This window comes from Cetorhinus maximus, chromosome 16 (genome assembly GCF_964194155.1).
Source record: "Cetorhinus maximus chromosome 16, sCetMax3.hap1.1, whole genome shotgun sequence".
NCBI classification, from domain to species: domain Eukaryota; kingdom Metazoa; phylum Chordata; class Chondrichthyes; order Lamniformes; family Cetorhinidae; genus Cetorhinus; species Cetorhinus maximus.
This window is the reverse complement of record NC_135894.1, coordinates 84,166,231-84,184,000: the sequence shown is the minus strand read 5'-3', so window position 1 is coordinate 84,184,000 and position 17,770 is coordinate 84,166,231. Positions and strand designations below refer to the sequence as shown.

Sequence of the window (17,770 nt, the reverse complement as noted above, 5' to 3'; positions counted from 1 at the left end):
CTGGAAATCAACTACTTTTTAAAATAAAGTTTTGCTGAACGAGCACTTGGCCAATAGATTTACCTTGGCATTGGTTAAGTTTCTTGAATTTGAACTTGCAACCATTAACAGTATCAGCTCAAGTTAATTTCAACAGTATTAATTAGTCATGTTTCCTTTGTCGTCAACACAACCATTCCTGGCAGCACAATAAATGATACTCTGAGGTCTCTGCTGCTCTATAACTGATTTTCTCTGAAGAGCAAGCCTCTGTGACTCTGGTTCCCTTTAGTGGCAAGCCCTCTGACTTTTACTTGATGGCTACTCATGTCTGTGTTACTAGAACTGATAACTGACAATATGGGTAATTATGTTGAGGCACTGCAGTACAGCATGTTGGAGTTTCATTTTGCTGTACAGCTCTATTACCCCATATCCAATCTTTCTTATGGCAACCTAGCGATTGCCTAGATCTTGTTGGAGCAGGACATCTTGCAGCCTTCTCCAGGATCAGTTTTTTTGCCCAGCAAATGGCTGGAAGTGAGAGCTGATAACTGCACAACAAGAGCAAATGGGACCTTCTCCTTAACCAGTGAGATTTAACAACTATGAAAGAAACAGAAAAATAACATGAAAAGGAAATGGGTTGAATTAGAGTCAAATCAGGTACAGGAAAAGAGGGAGGGAAAGAACAATTGGATTGAGAGCAGAAGAAATGAAAAGTAAGGGAGTTTATTTTTTAAATCTCCAATTGAGACTCCAAAGATTAAATTGCCCCTTCTCTGGGTCAGGGAGGTTGAGTACATCAATCTTGTAATCAAAAAATTTACTTTAATAGTTGAACACTAGCCTTAACTTTCTGCTGCAAGTGTAATTGAGAATTAATGCAGAAGTACAGCAATTTTGTGAAATGCATGGGATGGTTAAGGGCACGCTGCCATTTTTTATGAGAATAACGGTGGAACGGTAGAAGTCGCCCAGCTCATGGCAATTTACAGCTCATGGGATATCTTTCCTTGCCACAAGTTGCTGGGCAATTTAAACATTGCGCATATTTAACTCTACCATTACTTTGCTAGGAAAATTTGGGCTAACCTTCTATTGTAATCTTGTGGTTATTAATGTTTTTGGACAAGTGAGTGCAGGAATGAATCCAAACTTGGCCACTTTGGTCTTTTCCTCTATAGTGACCCAGTCCTCTGTGACCACTTTTTCATGCTCTAATAACTCAAATTCAGATTGTTCTTCATGAGCACCAAGTCTTGCTCGCCTGCCAGCCCCCCTCTCACTGAGCAACATTCCCAACTTCCTTTTTCACCTGTTTGTGGTGTCGAGGGGAGATGGGTGGATAGGTGAGAGAGCAAGCTGCAGTTGTGCTTAAACTGCTTTTCCCTTTTGAGCCTCAGCAAAGGAGGCCTGACAACTGAGACTGGAATCAGATGATATTGGCTTTCTTTCAGATTATTGAATGTTCACCTTGCAACACATGAAATAGAAGCAGAAGTAGGCCATTCGGCCCCTCAAGCCTGCTCCGCCATTCAATAAGATCATGGCTGATCTGTTTGTGTTTTGAATCCCACATTCCCATCTACCCCCAATAACCTTTGATTCCTTTGCCTAACAAGAATCTATCTACCTCTGCCTTAAAAATCCCAATTTAAAAAATTAATAATTGGGTTGGGAATAGCTTCTTTGGATGGTGGTGAAAGGCACCTCCTGGGCTATAATTTAACCAATATGTTTATGGTCAAACTATTTTGAAGGGAATTTTCAGTATTTTGCTAATGCCTGAGAGAAAATTCATAGCTTTGTGCCCCAAAAAGATATTATCTTGCCAACTATCATAGACAAGGCCTCATGTCTGCCTCCAGATAAAAAGTGAGAGAAACATATATAAGAATGGGAGATAAATAAAAACCAAGATACTGAAAGCAACTGCAAAATTGATTAAGAGGCACACAAGAGGAGACAGGGAATTGGAGCCATGCATAGAGAAGGAAAGGAGTAGAGAGGAAAATCAATACCATAGGAGTATGCTTTGAGAAACACAATGAGTAGAAAGTAGAAGAGAAATTGGGAGACTTCAGTGTGGGTGAGCAAACATGCAAATACAGAAAGAGACACAAACTAATTGATTCCTGGTCATATTTGAGCAGATCAATTCATCCTTATATTAAAATGGCAGCATTTTGTAGCACAACATGCAGTGTCTTTAGAAATGCTTGTTTTTAAAATCTTTTGTTCTGTTTGGATGTCTGTGTATTACATGATATTTATAGCACAGAAATGGGTCTCTGCTGCTGTTCATGCTCCACATGAGCCTCCACCCACTTTGCTTCATCTTATCCTGTTAACATATTGATATGCTTTTTACATGGTTGTTTTTGAAGGACTAATGCACTCTAAGCAACTTGGGTTGGCATTTTCACTTGTTGAGAACACTAATTGCAATGTGAAGTTATGTATGATGTACAATTAAGGTCTTAGAATTAACATTTTGAGCAGATTCTACCCTACTGTGAGGACTTTATATTTTTAATTGGATATGTTGCAGTGTGTGTGTGTGTGGAATATTTTGCCTAAATTTGGTGTCATTGTAAGTATCATTTTACTTTTTAAATTCAGGTGATCAGGCCCGAAATTTCTTCCTTCAGTCTGGATTGCCTCCACCTGTACTTGCACAAATATGGTAAGTTCCAAGTATGTGGTTGTGTATGTTTTTATTTGCTAAACAATCTACTGAAAAGAAAGGACTATTTAATGTAAGTATTTTCCCGAATGGTACATGTACAGATTGTTTATAGTTAAGTACTGAATCAGCGATGTTGATAAATCTGTGATATTTGAAAATATTCAATTGTATATTTGGAATTTAGGTAGTAAGAATGACTGTTATAGAGCCCTTAGAAATGAATTTCATTTGAGCCACATGGTTGTACAAGATTGACATACAGGTGTTGTGTAAGTATTAAATTTTACCTTTCATGGACAGTTAGGGGAACAAGACTCTGCAACCTGTTATACATATTATATGTTGCTCTTGAATTTAATGTGATTTACCACTTATGCTGTGTTGTTGTTGATTTGGCTACCTAATGTTACCTACTTGCTGAAGATATGGGCAGAATAGTGCTGCAAGAAACCTAACACGGGAGAATCACCTGAGAAGTATGGCATGAAATTCATTAAAAGGCAATGTGCTAGAGTTACTTCCTCAGGAGGGTGACTATTATTTCTATTTGTAACTGGAGACTGAAGAAAAATTAAGTGGGAAAGTCAAAGCTATGGAGGGTTATAATTTTTTTTCTTATGAATGCACAGGTAGTACCACGAAGGTTAGGAAAGCTTACAAACGCAAACTATAAAGTAGAGAACTAAATTATAAGCCGAAGATATAAAGGGGTTTGGTCACACAACATCTTTTACTTGGTTCTAAATTACTTATTGACACTTCATCAATGTAAAATTATTCTAATTCTTGACAATGAAGTTTTTTGTTCTGGCCTCTCTTATTTTACTGGCCTCTCTTATTTTAATGCCCATGATGTATTACTGGTCCAGCGCATAGTTGCAAAAAGTAAAGGTGTGGTAGATTATGGATTTTTTATATAACTCAGGTCTGTAGTACACTAGTTGATGAGCAGGAGTAACAAGGTGTTCTGTGTCCATTTTTTTAGCTCTTGTATGAAACACCTGCACAAATACTATATTCAGGATCTTTGGAGAGCTTATGGATTGTGATAGAACCATAAGAAATATTTCTCAAGTACTATATAAATTGAAAGTAAGGTTTAAAGTAAGATTGCCAGAGCAAAAGCAAAATACAGTGAATCCTCGCAATCTTGTTAATAAAAACAGAAAAGGCTGGGAATACACGGGAGGTCTGGCAGCATTTACGAAGAGTGAAACAGAGTTGACATTTCAGGCCTGTGACCTTTCATCAGTTAATTCTGTTTATCTCTCAGCAGATGCTGCCAGACCTGCTGAGCATTCCACATTTGGATTGCCTGCGCTTAGAACCAAGTAAAACATGCCTAGTTTTAAACTTTTTCTTTCTTTTTGCAGGGCTCTCGCTGACTTGAATAATGATGGAAAGATGGATCAGATGGAGTTTTCCATAGCTATGAAACTGATTAAGCTAAAACTGCAGGGCCATCAGCTTCCATCCGCATTGCCTCCCATCATGAAACAAATACCGGTAGCCATTTCAACAACAGGATTTGGTTAGTGTCACATTGTTTCACAACTTGTCAATTTTCGTTTAGATTGATCATTGAACTTTAGATATTGACTTTGTGCAAATACCTGGCTTCATTTTTGAAAACTGATTTTAAAAAAATTTTTTTTTAGCTATTATATCCTATATTAACAGCAGTGTTTGATTTTTTTCCCTCCCCATTAAGGTATTGGTAATGTTTCAGCGATGTCCTCCATGGGAGCAGTAGCACCTTTGTCGATGGCACCAATGCCAGTGGTGGGAATGTCACCACCATTAGTGTCTTCTGTTCCAACGGCAGGAGTTCCTTCACTAGCCAATGGGGCACCTCCTATGGTACAGCCGCTCCCTGCTTTTGCTCATACAGGTGAGTGTAATCCTGTGAACAAAGTACAGATTGTTGAAGTGCAGACATTAAACAGCAAGGACTTTCAAAACAGGAAAAAAATCAATTGGGTGAAACAAGGGTGATCCTGTCTCATGGATCAGCTCCAGCTACCTTCCCATTCTGTCCCTCAATCACTTTTCTCTCCTGAAATGCATCCAATTGTCACTTGAGCCTGTTTATTTTGTCCCATTTCATTGGGCTTCCTTGATAAGTTAATTGTACAGTTCTATTGCTCTTTTGAGTAGAAAAAGGTCCTGCCTGACTTCCCTTTTTAATTTTTTAACAATAACATTCTGTTTTTGGACATCACCTCACGATTGAGCAAGTTGCTTGCATCAACTTGAACAGTTCCCTGAATCTTGAAAACATCAGTTAGATAACCTCACAATCTCCTTTTGCCAAGTAGAGAAGTTTATCTTTCACAATAAATAAAATTATTTGATGTTGACATAATTTTATGGCTTGTATCTGCACCCTCTTGAGCAATGGTTCAACGATCAGCATGTCAAGAGATGCCCTTGGTGTAAAGATCTTTCTCTTAATTTTGAATGAAAAATTACGAGAGCTAATATAAATTATACAGTTTTAAAGTGGATGCGTTCATGTACACAAATCTCTGAAGGTAGCAGGACAAGTTGATAAGGCTAAGATAAAAGCAAAAAACTGCAGATGCTGGAAATCCAAAACAAAATTAAAAATACCTGGAAAATTTCAGGTCTGACAGCATCTGCGGAGAGGAACACAGCTAACATTTCGAGTCCGTATGACTCTTCAACAGAACTAAGGAAAAATAGAAAAGAGGTGAAATATAAGCTGGTTTAAGGGGGGATGGGACAAGTAGAGCTGGATGGAGGGCCAGTGATAGGTGGAGATAGACAAAAGGACAAAGAGGTGTTGAAGGTGGTGATATTATCTAAGGAATGTGCTAATAGGTGACATTAAGGGTAGAAAGCAGGACGAGCAAGGTACAGATAGCCCTAGTGGGGGTGGGGCGGGGTGAAGGGAAGGGATCGAAATAGGCTAAAAGGTAGAGATAAAACAGTGGATGGAAATACATTTAAAAATAATGGAAATAGGTGGGAAAAGAAAAATCTATATAAATTACCTGGACCTCCCTGTCGCTTGCCATTTCAACATACCACCCTTCTCTCATGCCCACATGTCTGTCCTTGGCCTGCTGCAATGTCCCAGTGAAGCTCAACACAAACTGGAGGAACAGCAACTCATCTTCCAACTAGGCACTTTACAACCTTCAGGACAGAATATTGGGTTCAACAATTTTAGATCATGAACTCTCTCCTCCATCCCCACCCCCTTTCCAATCCCCCCTTTTTCCAATAATTTATATAGATTTTTCTTTTCCCACCTATTTCCATTATTTTTAAATGTATTTCCATCCATTGTTTTATCTCTACCTTTTAGCCTATTTCGATCCCTTTCCCCCCACCCCACCCCCACTAGGGCTATCTGTACCTTGCTCGTCCTGCTCTCTACCCTTAACGTCACCTATTAGCACATTCCTTAGATAATATCACCACGTTCAACACCTCTTTGTCCTTTTGTCTATGACATCTTTTGGCTATCTCCACTTATCACTGGCCCTCTATCCAGCTCTACTTGTCCCGCCCCCCCTTAAACCAGCTTATTTTTCACCTCTTTTCTATTTTTCCTTAGTTCTGTTGAAGAGTCATACGGACTTGAAACATTAACTGTGTTCCTCTCCGCAGATGCTATCAGACCTGCTGAGTTTTTTCAGGTATTTTTATTGAAGTTGATAAGGCTGTTTTGCTTAAAGCAGGACCCTTGGCTTTTATAAGTAGAGGCATAGAATATCAAAACAAGGAAGTTAAGATTAAACAAAAACAAAAATTGCTGGAAAAACTCAGCAGGCCTGACAGCATCTGTGGAGAGAAAGACAGAGCTAACGTTTCGAGTCCACGGAAGAGTCATACAACCTTGAAACGTTAACTCTGTCTTTCTCTCCACAGAAGCTGTCAAACCTGCTGAGTTTTTCCAGCAATTTTTGTTTTTGTTTCAGGTTTCCAGCATCCGCAGTATTTTGCTTTTATCTTGAAGTTAAGATTAACGTTTATAAATCGGTGATTAGGCCTCAGCTAGCATATTGTCCAATTCTGGACACCATACTTTAGGAAGGATGTCACAGTCTTGGAGAGGGTGCAGAGGGGATTTATCAGAATAGTACCAGGGTAAGGGACTTCAGTTATGTGGGAGACTAAGTGAGCCCTCTATGCTTTGAAGCAGAGAATGTTCATAGAGATGTTCAAAATTGAAGGGTTTTGATGGGATAAATAATGGGAAACTCTTTCTACTGGCAAAAAAGGTCGGTAACCAGAGGACACAGATTTATGTCAATTGGTGAAATATTCAGGGGAGATTGTTATAATCTGAAATGCACTCCCGTAAAGTGATGGAAGCAGATTGAATAGTAACTTTCAAAAGGGAATTAGTTATATACTTCCAAAGGAGAACTTTGCAGGGCTATTGGGAAAGAACAAAGGATCATTGTAAGTGGATAGCTCTTTCAAACAGCCTGCATGGACATGATTGGCTAGAAGAGCACATGAGGCCATCTATGATTCTGTAAACCATATGGTAATTATCAATGATGCATGTTATATATTTGTTTTAGTTATTAATAAAAGGCTTAACCCTAGTGCTGGTTGCATGATCAAACAAAAGTAGGTTATTTGGCCATCTTAGCTTATTCATCTAAAAAGACCCTACGCTTTTCCTTCCACCCTTTTGCATCATGGATCACTTCAGAAACAATTAGATGCCAGGGCTTTTGTCTTAATGACCTGATATACATTCACCCCCATGTGGTGATCAGTCTTTTGTATGATAGTTTCTGGCGTCAGTCATAAATTTGACATTTATTTATTTGAGCCTGTGTCCCCTTGATTGGTTTAGTGGTGTTCCTGATCCACCCGTTATATACGGCTTACTGTTGTGTAAATCTTGAGATGGACACTTAAGTTTCTCCCGTTTGCACAATAATGTACCTCTGAATCTCTTGGGTATCAGTTTGATGCCCTTTGTGTGAACTACCTCTAGGACTTGAATGTCATCCCTGTGTCTCAATGAGTAGAACGGAACACGACTTTTATTGCACTTGCCTGACAAAATCGTGCAGTTTGAGCATGAATTACATCAATTTACTTTGTACTGTTTTGGTTATATATTTGTCATTCTATTTGCTTTATTGATTCCCAATTTTCAAAGATTGGACATACTTAATACTAAATCATCCACAACTTTGCACTTCATCTTCAGATATTTTAATGGCAATCGTTGAATCCAACTTTCATCTCTTTGCTATTCTTTCCTCTTGATCCCCCCCCCCACCTGCCCATTGTCCTTTCTCTCTACCACTGGTTGGTGCAGAGTAAATCACTGTGCACCCTGTCTTCTGAAACTTGTTTCCTTGCAGTGTACCTGTTTCCTTTCTTCTTAGTTATAATACTTAAAACCTGCCTATTTAAGTAGATTGGGCAAATTGTTTCAAGTTCCTGGGTTGCGCCCTCAAAATAAATTGTTTTCTCTTCTTGATTTTGACCGGTTTACATTCAGCTTCTGCATCCAAGTTAATATATATCAGAATCTGACATACCTGAAATCCTTCACTTGGCCCTTTCCCCTGGACACAACCTCAGGAATAACTCATCTGACAACACTTGTTAATGCTCAACCTTCAACCAATTCTTTTGCTTCCTCATTTTTAATTCCTCTAGATATCTTCCATGTTTTTCTTTCACCTTTTCTTTGTGTGAATAATTCCTTGCTAAGGATTGGGGGTAATTTGATTAGTGGCTCACAATTAATGATTTAAGACATTGTCTTGTCTAGTAATAAACCTGATGCGCTAGGAGTTGGAACATCAGATGTGAATAGTGTTGATCAATGGATAAGAGGAATGTGTGCAAAACTGTTCCATCATTCATATTCTCCCCAGAAATAACAAAAGGATTACAGCGATCTGCTATATTTGAACAATGCTTCAGGCATGCAGGAAGATGACTCAAAGCGCTGTACATTAAGGATGATACAGCAATGGATGCCCAAGAGTTTGATGGAGAAATAGTGCTGCCTAGGGTGGAGAACCAAAAGTGCAGTTTTTAAAAATAAAAGCATTTGAAGTCCCTGAAAGCAAAGGGGACGATGGCAAGGTGCATAGCACTTGGAAGTAAGTTCCAGAGGACAGGCTCTGTAGTGGGTTAATGTACATCTATCAGAGGTAGGGAGAGGAGACAAAAGAAGGAATAGTGAGATGATGAGAAGTTGTATATGGAAAATGTTGGGTGTAAGATGGGAAAAGATAAGCAAGGCAGGGTGGGTATTGAGGGATGAGAAAACAAGATTGAAAACTTAAGCGCAAAATACTGCGGATGCTTGAAACCTGAAATAAAAACAAAATGCTTTAAAAACTCAGGTCCAGTAGCATCTGTGGAGAGAGAAACAGAGTTAAAGTTTTGAGTCGGTATAACTCTTCTTCAGAGCTTGAGAACTTAGAAATTTGTTTTGAATATCACAGGAGCTACATTGCCAAAGAGTTCTTCCTTCAGTCGCTCTGCATCAGCCAATCAAGCAAATGGAACAAAGCTACAAAAGGCACAGTCGTTTGACATAGGGAACATCAAGTGAGTTAATCACCTGAGTTTGGTTTCATTTATACTGATGTAATTTGCTTTAGTATCATTGAGACACAACATAAATTGCTTTACTTGCCTGAAAAATCAAATCACTATAACTCAAATAATGAGATCACATTCTAGTTGGAGCTTAAGTTTAAAGACCAGGGAATAAAATGCTAATCATATCTTGGCTTCTCCAATTTGATTTTCATTTTAAAAACTTCAGTTAATTTTGGTGATCTAATATAAATTCTTTCCTAAGCAAACTTAATGCTCTCATTAACACAATTCACAAGCACAGAGAATTTAAATTCTGATTTTAATAAGCAACAATATATTTGTAATCCAGTTGCATAGAATGTGGGAAGTTGTTTCAGATCTATTTTTCAGGCTTGCACCTGGTTGTCAATGTTCACAAATGCATGATTCATTGTTGTTTTCTGATAAGGGCATAGTGTACGCTGATTATATTTTGCGCAGAAGCACTGCATTACACTGACAAGAGACTGTGGTATAAAATTGCAGTACAATGTTTCAAACAAAGCATGAAGAAGAATAACATTGTCCCTCAGCTCACCATGTATTTTTTTTACATACTCTTGAAGACAATGATTAAAACATTAATGCTATCAGTTTAGCATATTGCATGCATCTGTGCTCAGTTGATCCATAAACAGAGGTAACTGAATTCTAAAATGAATAAATGACAGGAAATCATACAGCTAATACACTGTGTGGTTCTTGTCACAGGAAAAGTCATGATCAAAGGAAGCATCCAAAGAATTGGTCATATCAGAGAGAATTGTATATAAATAAAATGCCATTTTATTTGTCCAAATACAGCTAGTATAAGCAGCCTGAACAGTAATGACTTGTTCAGTAGATAAGATGTTCTTATTAAGATTGGATTTTTCAATTTGAGACTTTAAGTTGACTGCCTCCTTGTTCCCTTGAAAATGACACAGCTCGTTTGCAAATTTATTATACTGCATTGGTGAGGATGAGTAAGCAATGATAATGGGTCAGGCTTGCTTTTCAACGAGTGATATCCAGAGGAGAGCAAAGAAAACGCTTCGAAGACACTCTGAAGCTCGCCTTGAAGTGTGGTAGCATTGATATTAATGACTTAGGAAGAGCTTGCTACCAATCGTTCAGATTAGAGATAGCTTGCCCATCAAGCTGCATTGTGCTTTGAGTCCCACTTCTTAATGATGAGACAGAGCAGCAGGAGGGAAGGAGAGAAAAAAGGAAGCAAACCCTGCACTCTGGATCCCACTACCTCGTGGGATGTCCTACCCTATTACCCAAAGATCTGCGGGTCAAGAATTGGCCTGTTCAGTCACATGAAGACCCATGGGAGAAAGTCACGCCCCTGAGTAGAAGCTGCTACGTAACTGTAATGACCAGGATTTCTTCATCCCAGCCTTGCCAGGCCACCAAATGGAAGCAGTCAGTGGGAGGCATTGTGTACCAACAAAGAACAGAAAAAGAATTTGTGAACCACCATTGTTGATGGTGGGGATTCCAGAATTGGAGTTGGCACCAGTGGGTTAGGGAGTAGAGAAGCCCTGAGGTTCCTAATCCAGAGTGCCATCTTGCGATACCTGTTGGAAATTTGTGTAAGGGTTGGCTGGAGACCAGCTTGGGCTCGTGAGCTTTCTCCTTTGATATGTACCTTTATCCTTATTTTTTTAAACAAGTGGGCTGAATTTAAGTTCAGTTTTAAATTTTAAGATTATTGGTTAGAAATTACTGTTGGTAGATGAATGTCTGTGTTCATACAGCATTCCATTTATTTTAAAAGAGCTGGGCTCCAGTTAACATAGACACAAGTGTCATATGAATGAATTAAGCGTTCTTCCACTAATATTGCTTACAATTTCTAGCCACCTTTTGGTTGCTGTTTTGTGCTGGATATTTTATTCTAGCCTTAAATGATTATTTTGGACCTGGTCTATTAAGTTGGTTGCCAAAGGAGTTCCCTTCCATTATTCCTCTTAACCCACCCTAGGAGCAGATAACCCCCGACCTCCAGTTGTTGTGTTCCAGTAATGACATGACTTATGAACTTGCTGTGTGAATGGGATAAATGGGCCTGCATTTATTGCTCTGGAGTTTAGTATACAAGAGCGTTTTCTGTGTCTGTCAGCCTAAAATGAAACCACTCAAAAAGGGCATAGTTGTCTGGCTTTGCTACTGAGTATGTCTTTGTGTCTCTGGTAGGTCAAGATTAGATCGGCAGAACTAACTTTTAGGACATTACATCTCTTGAAGTGCCCAGATAACACATAGGATCTCTTGCCAAAAGAGAATAGTGTAGAGAACAAGCAGCATTGCATCTGCAATGCAACGGAAAACTAGCATGAATTTTGACTTGTAAGTTTTATTTTCAAAGTTTGTGTTGCAATTTAATGAGCATAAATTTTGGTTAGACTTTTTTGCGCAAAAGGTGAAATATATTGAATATATGTTTTTCAGTGGTTTGGCTCAAGTAGTGTTTGCAAGAAAAATGCTTTGAGGGAAAATTGAATACATGGAATGTTTCTGTTTAATTAACAGTTGGCCTGTTTTATTTTGGTATGTTTTAGTGTGCCACCTATGGCTGCTGCTATAGAATGGGCTGTTCCACAGTCATCTAGGTTGAAATACAGGCAGCTCTTCAACAGTCATGATAAAACTATGAGTGGACATTTAACAGGTAAGAGGTTTAGCAAATGGGTCATTCCATTCATTCGCTCTCATTCTAATATGTTAATTGAACTCAGTAGCCTGTGGATAGATTTCATGCTTTGATGACTGCATGCTGTACAGAATGATAAAGAAAAACCTTATTGTTTTCCTCTGTATGCTGTATTTTACCATTGATAATTTCCAAAATATTTTCAATCTCTTAAGAAATGTGCTTTCATAAATTGAAATTTTAACATTTTTAGTCATTGACGATTTGTTGCTCATCCCTAATTTTTTTTTGCAAAAATATACTTTATTCATAAAATATCTGAAAGAACATTACAAAACATTTCAAAATCGCCATCACAAAAAATGCAATCGTATTCAAATTTTCCACATGGACCATGCCGCACCTTGAGGTGCTTCAGTGCAATCGAGCAACATTACAGACCTTTCATAATGGTCATAACAGACAGTCAGACAGTGCAATGGTATTTTAAGTTGTCTGCATAGATCAGGTTGCACTCTGAGGAGCTTCAATGCAGGTGTAATATTCATTGCATACATTCAATGTGAGTCATACAGCCCAAGGGGTCTATACAATTCCTGGCTCATCCCTAATTGTCCTTGAAGGCGGCGGTAAGCCACTGCCTTAACAATTGAATGGCTTGCCAAGCTATTTGGGGGCAGTTAAGAGTCAACCAAGTTACTGTAGGTATGGAGTCACACATAGGCCAGGCTGGGTAAGGATAATGGGTTTCCTTTCCGAAAGGACATTAGTGAACTAGATGAGGTTTTATATTAGTAAAACATGATTACTGTTGCTGGTACTAGCTTTTTATTCCAGATTTGTTTAGCTAATTGGATTCAATTCCACAACTGGCGAGGAAGGATTTGAATTCATGTTTCTAGATTGTTAGACCAAGTCTCTGGTTTACTAGTCCAGTATCATCATCACTCTGCTACCATTCCTATATTCATATTCTAATCCTTCTACACCCACTATTCTCTGTGTTTTTTTGACTTAATTTTATTTGGTTTCTGGAGCCTCACTGAATATATGATACAAATCTGTTTTCACATTGCCAAACTCATTAACCTAAATTTGACTACTATCAGGACAAACCCCCTTTCAGTGGTTCTGTTTTCTAATGAATTGCCATATACATAAAATGGCATCTGCCGTCTCTTTCTAAATTTTCAATAATGTATGAATGCAGTCCATCTAGACCAGGGCTTGTATCCTCTCCGGCCACGTTAGCTTGTGAGACTTCGCAGATTTGTCAGAGCCATCACATAGGACTAAATCTTTGGGCGGCTCTAGAAATGATGGCGGTAGGTACTATGAGTTCTTATTCTGATTTTGGATTGTAGAGATAGATAGGAATTCAGATGAAAATGACAGAAACAAAACTGCTGTGGCCAAGTCTTTGACCTTCAAGTTATTCATTTCATCTATGGGATAGTTGTTACTTTTAAAATGGATATTTCCACTTAATGAGCTTTGGTTTTAAAAAAGGAAAAGTGCAACTGTCCCATAGGTTTTAAAAGCAGCTTTGTAGTTCTGTAATAGTAATAGGACTTTCAAGCCTGTAATTTCTGTTATCTTTAGCCATGGAATGACCATCAAGGAGAGGGGATGAATGAGAACGTACTACCACAGTCTGAGCCTGAGGAGGGCACATTGTCGATTTAAATGTCCAATTAAAGGATGTGCATTTAAGAGCTGTGCCTTCAGAGAACTGAGAGCCAGTGGGTGCAGACTGTTTTCTCTGTCCGAGAATGGGGTGGTATATGAGGGGAGGGGGCGGGGAAGAGAAATGGTGAGCTTTGAAGAATTTAACCTCCACTCCCCAATTGCACTTTTTTGTTCAAAAGCATTTGAGAAGGATTTTATTCTCATTTTAAAAAAAAAAAATTTTGAAGCAGCAAACTGTTTACAGCTTCAAGTTAAGTTTATTTTTGCCAATTGCTGTTTATTACAATGCACAATACATATTCTGATTGCATATCCACTTCCACTCCGCTTAAAGTTGCGGCGAGTTACTCATCCCCTGACTCCCCAAAGCTTGTCCACCATCTACAAGGCACAAGTCAGGAGTGTGATTTAATAATTTCCCCATGCCTGGATGAGTGCAGCTCCAACAGAACCCAAGAAGCTCGACGCCATCCAGGACAAAGCAGCCCACTTGATTGGCACCACATCCACCAACATTCACTCCCTCCACCACTGACACACAGTAGCAGCAGTATGTACCATCTACAAGGTGCACTGCAGGAACGCAATAAGCCTCCTTACCCAGCACCTTCCAAACCCACGACCACTATCATCTAGAAGAACAAGGGCAGCAGACACATGGGGACAGCACCACCTGGAAGTTCCCCTCCAAGCCACTCACTGTCCTGACATGGAAATATATTGCCGTTCCTTCACTATCGCTTGGTCAAAATCCTGGAACTCCCTCCCTAACAGCACTGTGTGTGTACCTACACCACGTGGACTGCAGTAGTTCAAGAAGGCAGCTTACCACCACCTTCTCAAGGGAAATTAGGGATGGGCAATAAATGATTTTTCCTCTCGCCACTCATCCGTTAGCAGAAGGTGTTTTGGATTGTTTTTTTGCCTTAATAAGCGGTGGGGTATTTCCCAACCCCTCGGTTTTCGTGTGATCTGATTTCTACCAATAACCTCACAGCAAACTCGAGGTAGGCTTAACTCAGAAGGTTAGTTTATTGTACACATTCAAAAACCGTGAAAAGGCGGGTCCGCAACTTCCCCCCTCCACACTCATACATTAAAGGGAGGGATAGAGAAAAGAAGGTTTTACAGTGGAGAGACAGCAGAGAAAATAAATATAGGTTCAGTTGTCAAATCTGGCCAAGGCTTGCTTCGGTGTAGCCTGCCAGTCAGATGTTAAACAGCAGACTGGAGCTTGCAGCTCAGGAAGGCAACAAGCCAAAATCTTGGGTCATGTGACCATATCTCGTCACAAAGTCTTCGACAAAAGATGTTTATCCAGTGTCTGAAAATTGGCTTTGTGTTCCAGGTTGATAATGCCTCAGCCATTGAGTTAAAAGAGGTGCTATTTGTTGAGCGTCTGGTGTTTGGGAAGTCATTACCTTGGTGGGGTCTCAGACCCCGCTAGCAAGCGTGGGTTGTCAATTGCAAATGGCCTTTCGGTAGCTCCCTTTGAAATTGGGTTGTGGAATCCCCAGGTGGCCTGGCAGAAGCTCCTTGGACATAATGAGGTGTGACGTTCCTGTAACTGAGAAGTGAATTCTTTTACAAAACAAAAATAAAAATACCTGGAAAAACTCAGCAGGTCTGGCAGCATCTGGGGAGAGGAACACAGTTAACGTTTCGAGTCCGTATGACTCTTCAACAGAACTAAGTAAAAATAGAGAGTGAATTCTTTTGTTCTGGTGACTCTGAGGGTCAGCCATCTTAATGATCTTTGTTCAGTCGAAATGTCAAGTTTAAAAATAAGAAATAGCAATAAGGATGTATTTAATAAGAACATACAGGGTTAGGTTCTGTTATATCACATTCCATGTAGTGCATTTTTGTTTTTTTTTCACAGAAGTTGGAAATTCTTAGTCATTAAATTTTAACCCCTATATCTGTGGTCCAAGTAGGAAATCAACAAATTACAGGAATTAACAAAAGATGCAAAAGATTTCACAATGCAATAAACAGTACTGAATGGACACATTTTCGTTTTACAGGTCCACAGGCAAGAACTATCTTAATGCAATCCAGTTTACCACAGGCTCAGTTAGCATCTATATGGTAAGTATTTTTCTAATAAATAAATCACTTCCTCAAATCTGCCATAAGGATTTGAACAATATATTTGTCAAGGGGATGATGTATGAAGGTTTAGCTGCTTGATTCTGTGACTAAAATGTGGGACAGATGATCATTTAAAACAGAATCTCTTTTGCTCCTCTCATCACACATTCTTTCCTCCATCTTGTACTAAGTATACATCTGTTAAGTAGAGAGTGTACAGTTTGCTGCTGTCCTTAATTGCTAACAAGCTAAGCAATGCTTTAATTTTTGACTCCCTTCCCTTGCATAGAAATATCAAGCTTCACTCAATGCCTTCCTCTAAGGAAGAACAACTAAGATTTGGAACTAGCTATATGAGGTATCCAAGGCTGAAATTGGCTGAATGTTGCAGCATTGGCACATTTCGACTTTCAAACCATTTTATTAAATTAATCATCTGTCGTTCAGAGGGTTGGACACTAACCTTTCACTTTTGGAACCTGCATTCAAATCCAGCCAAATATAACGAAATGAAAGGCTTCTTTGGCGGCAGTAAAGATCCTGTATGAAATGTTTGTCTCAATTGTATGCATGAGCTTTCAGCACAAAATTTACTGTTATTGAATACCCTTACTCAGGGGCCACAATTGTTAGCATGGCGCAAATTGGAATGTTATTCTGAAGTTGGAGCTGAGGCATGTTGAGATAAAGTACTCTGCATCTTGTCACTCCCACTTCTGCAATGACTGTCTTTGCTTTTTGTTCTGCCATATGATTCTCTGGTCACTGCTACCTGCACCACATGATTACCACAGGAAAATCAAGCAAATTAGAATACTACATTTACATCAGCTGAAGAAAATAAACCATGTAAATTGAATGAAGTACTTGTTTTACCATTTCATCGCTCTAAGACCACCATGTTATTGATTTTTGCATTAGAGACATTTAGTGAAGCACCAATTGTTGTACTACAAAATGGCAGAATTTTGTTTCTTTACTCATGGTACTCATTGCTGGCAAGATCAGCAATTGTTATCCATCCTTAATTTCCCATATGATGGTGAGCCACCATCTTGAACTGATGCGGTTTGTGTGGTATAGGTACACTCATGGTGCTGCAGGGTAGTGAGCTCCAGGATTTTGATCCAGCAACGACAAAAATTGAGGTATACAACCAAGTCAAGATGGTGTGTGACTTGGAGAGGAACGTGCAGGTGATGGTGTCTGCTGCCTTTGTTCTTGTAGGTAGAGATAGGGGTTCTGAGTTTGGAAGGTACTGTAGAAGAAACCTTGGCAAGTTGCTGTAGTGCATCTTGTAGATGGTGCATGCAGCAGCTGTGGTTGGCTGGTGGAAGGAGGAATGCTTCAGATGGCAGGTGAGGTACTGAACAAAAGGGTTGCTTTGTCCTGGATAGTGAAAAGCTTCCTGATTGTCGATGGAGCTTCACTCATCCAGACAAGTGACGAGTATTCCATGCCACTCCTGATTGTGCCTTGTAAATATTGGAAATAATGTGGTGTATGCAGCCTCAATCATCTTGATGCACTGAGCTTTCCTTTTTAGCTGTGCTCCTATGAGGAAGAAAACTTGAGGCAAGAGCTCCTCTGGGTTATGTTTAAGTAGATTCTAGTCCTGGCTTTAGAAAGTTAAAAATCTTAGGGTAAATATTTTATGGAGATCAAGGATGGGTGTGGAAGGGTACAAAAAAGACCTCAAAATGAAGCATATTCGTCAAAATTTCACCAAAAGTTTGGTTAGAGCTATTAAATTTGTTTTACAAATTTTTATTTTATGTAAGCCCATTTCATTCTCTATCTCCAACAAATCTCTTACTTATTCTGTGCAGGAACCTTTCTGACATAGATCAAGATGGAAAGCTTACAGCAGAGGAATTCATTCTGGCTATGCACTTAATTGACATGGCTATGTCAGGGCAACCATTGCCTCCTGTACTGACTCGAGAACTGATCCCACCAACGTTCAGGTGAGTTGTCATTAAATTGCTAAATTGATACAACTTCTGGTAATGCAGCAACTCCAGTTTTATCTGGAATATTTTTTTTAAAAAGACTATTTTTCTGTTGATGCT

General features: G+C 39.1%; 1 protein-coding gene across 1 annotated transcript in view; it reads left to right on the top strand.

Moving 5' to 3' along the window:
- The window catches only part of itsn1 (intersectin 1 (SH3 domain protein)), a 238,592-nt gene that overhangs the window by 62,231 nt on the left and 158,591 nt on the right, over positions 1-17,770 (top strand). Inside the window, exons 5-11 of the mRNA XM_078560237.1 lie at positions 2,605-2,668; positions 4,045-4,202; positions 4,383-4,562; positions 9,136-9,241; positions 11,824-11,933; positions 15,632-15,695; positions 17,528-17,665. Of these exons, the coding sequence (XP_078416363.1) occupies positions 2,605-2,668; positions 4,045-4,202; positions 4,383-4,562; positions 9,136-9,241; positions 11,824-11,933; positions 15,632-15,695; positions 17,528-17,665 (820 nt within the window). The remainder of the gene's footprint in view (positions 1-2,604; positions 2,669-4,044; positions 4,203-4,382; positions 4,563-9,135; positions 9,242-11,823; positions 11,934-15,631; positions 15,696-17,527; positions 17,666-17,770) is intronic.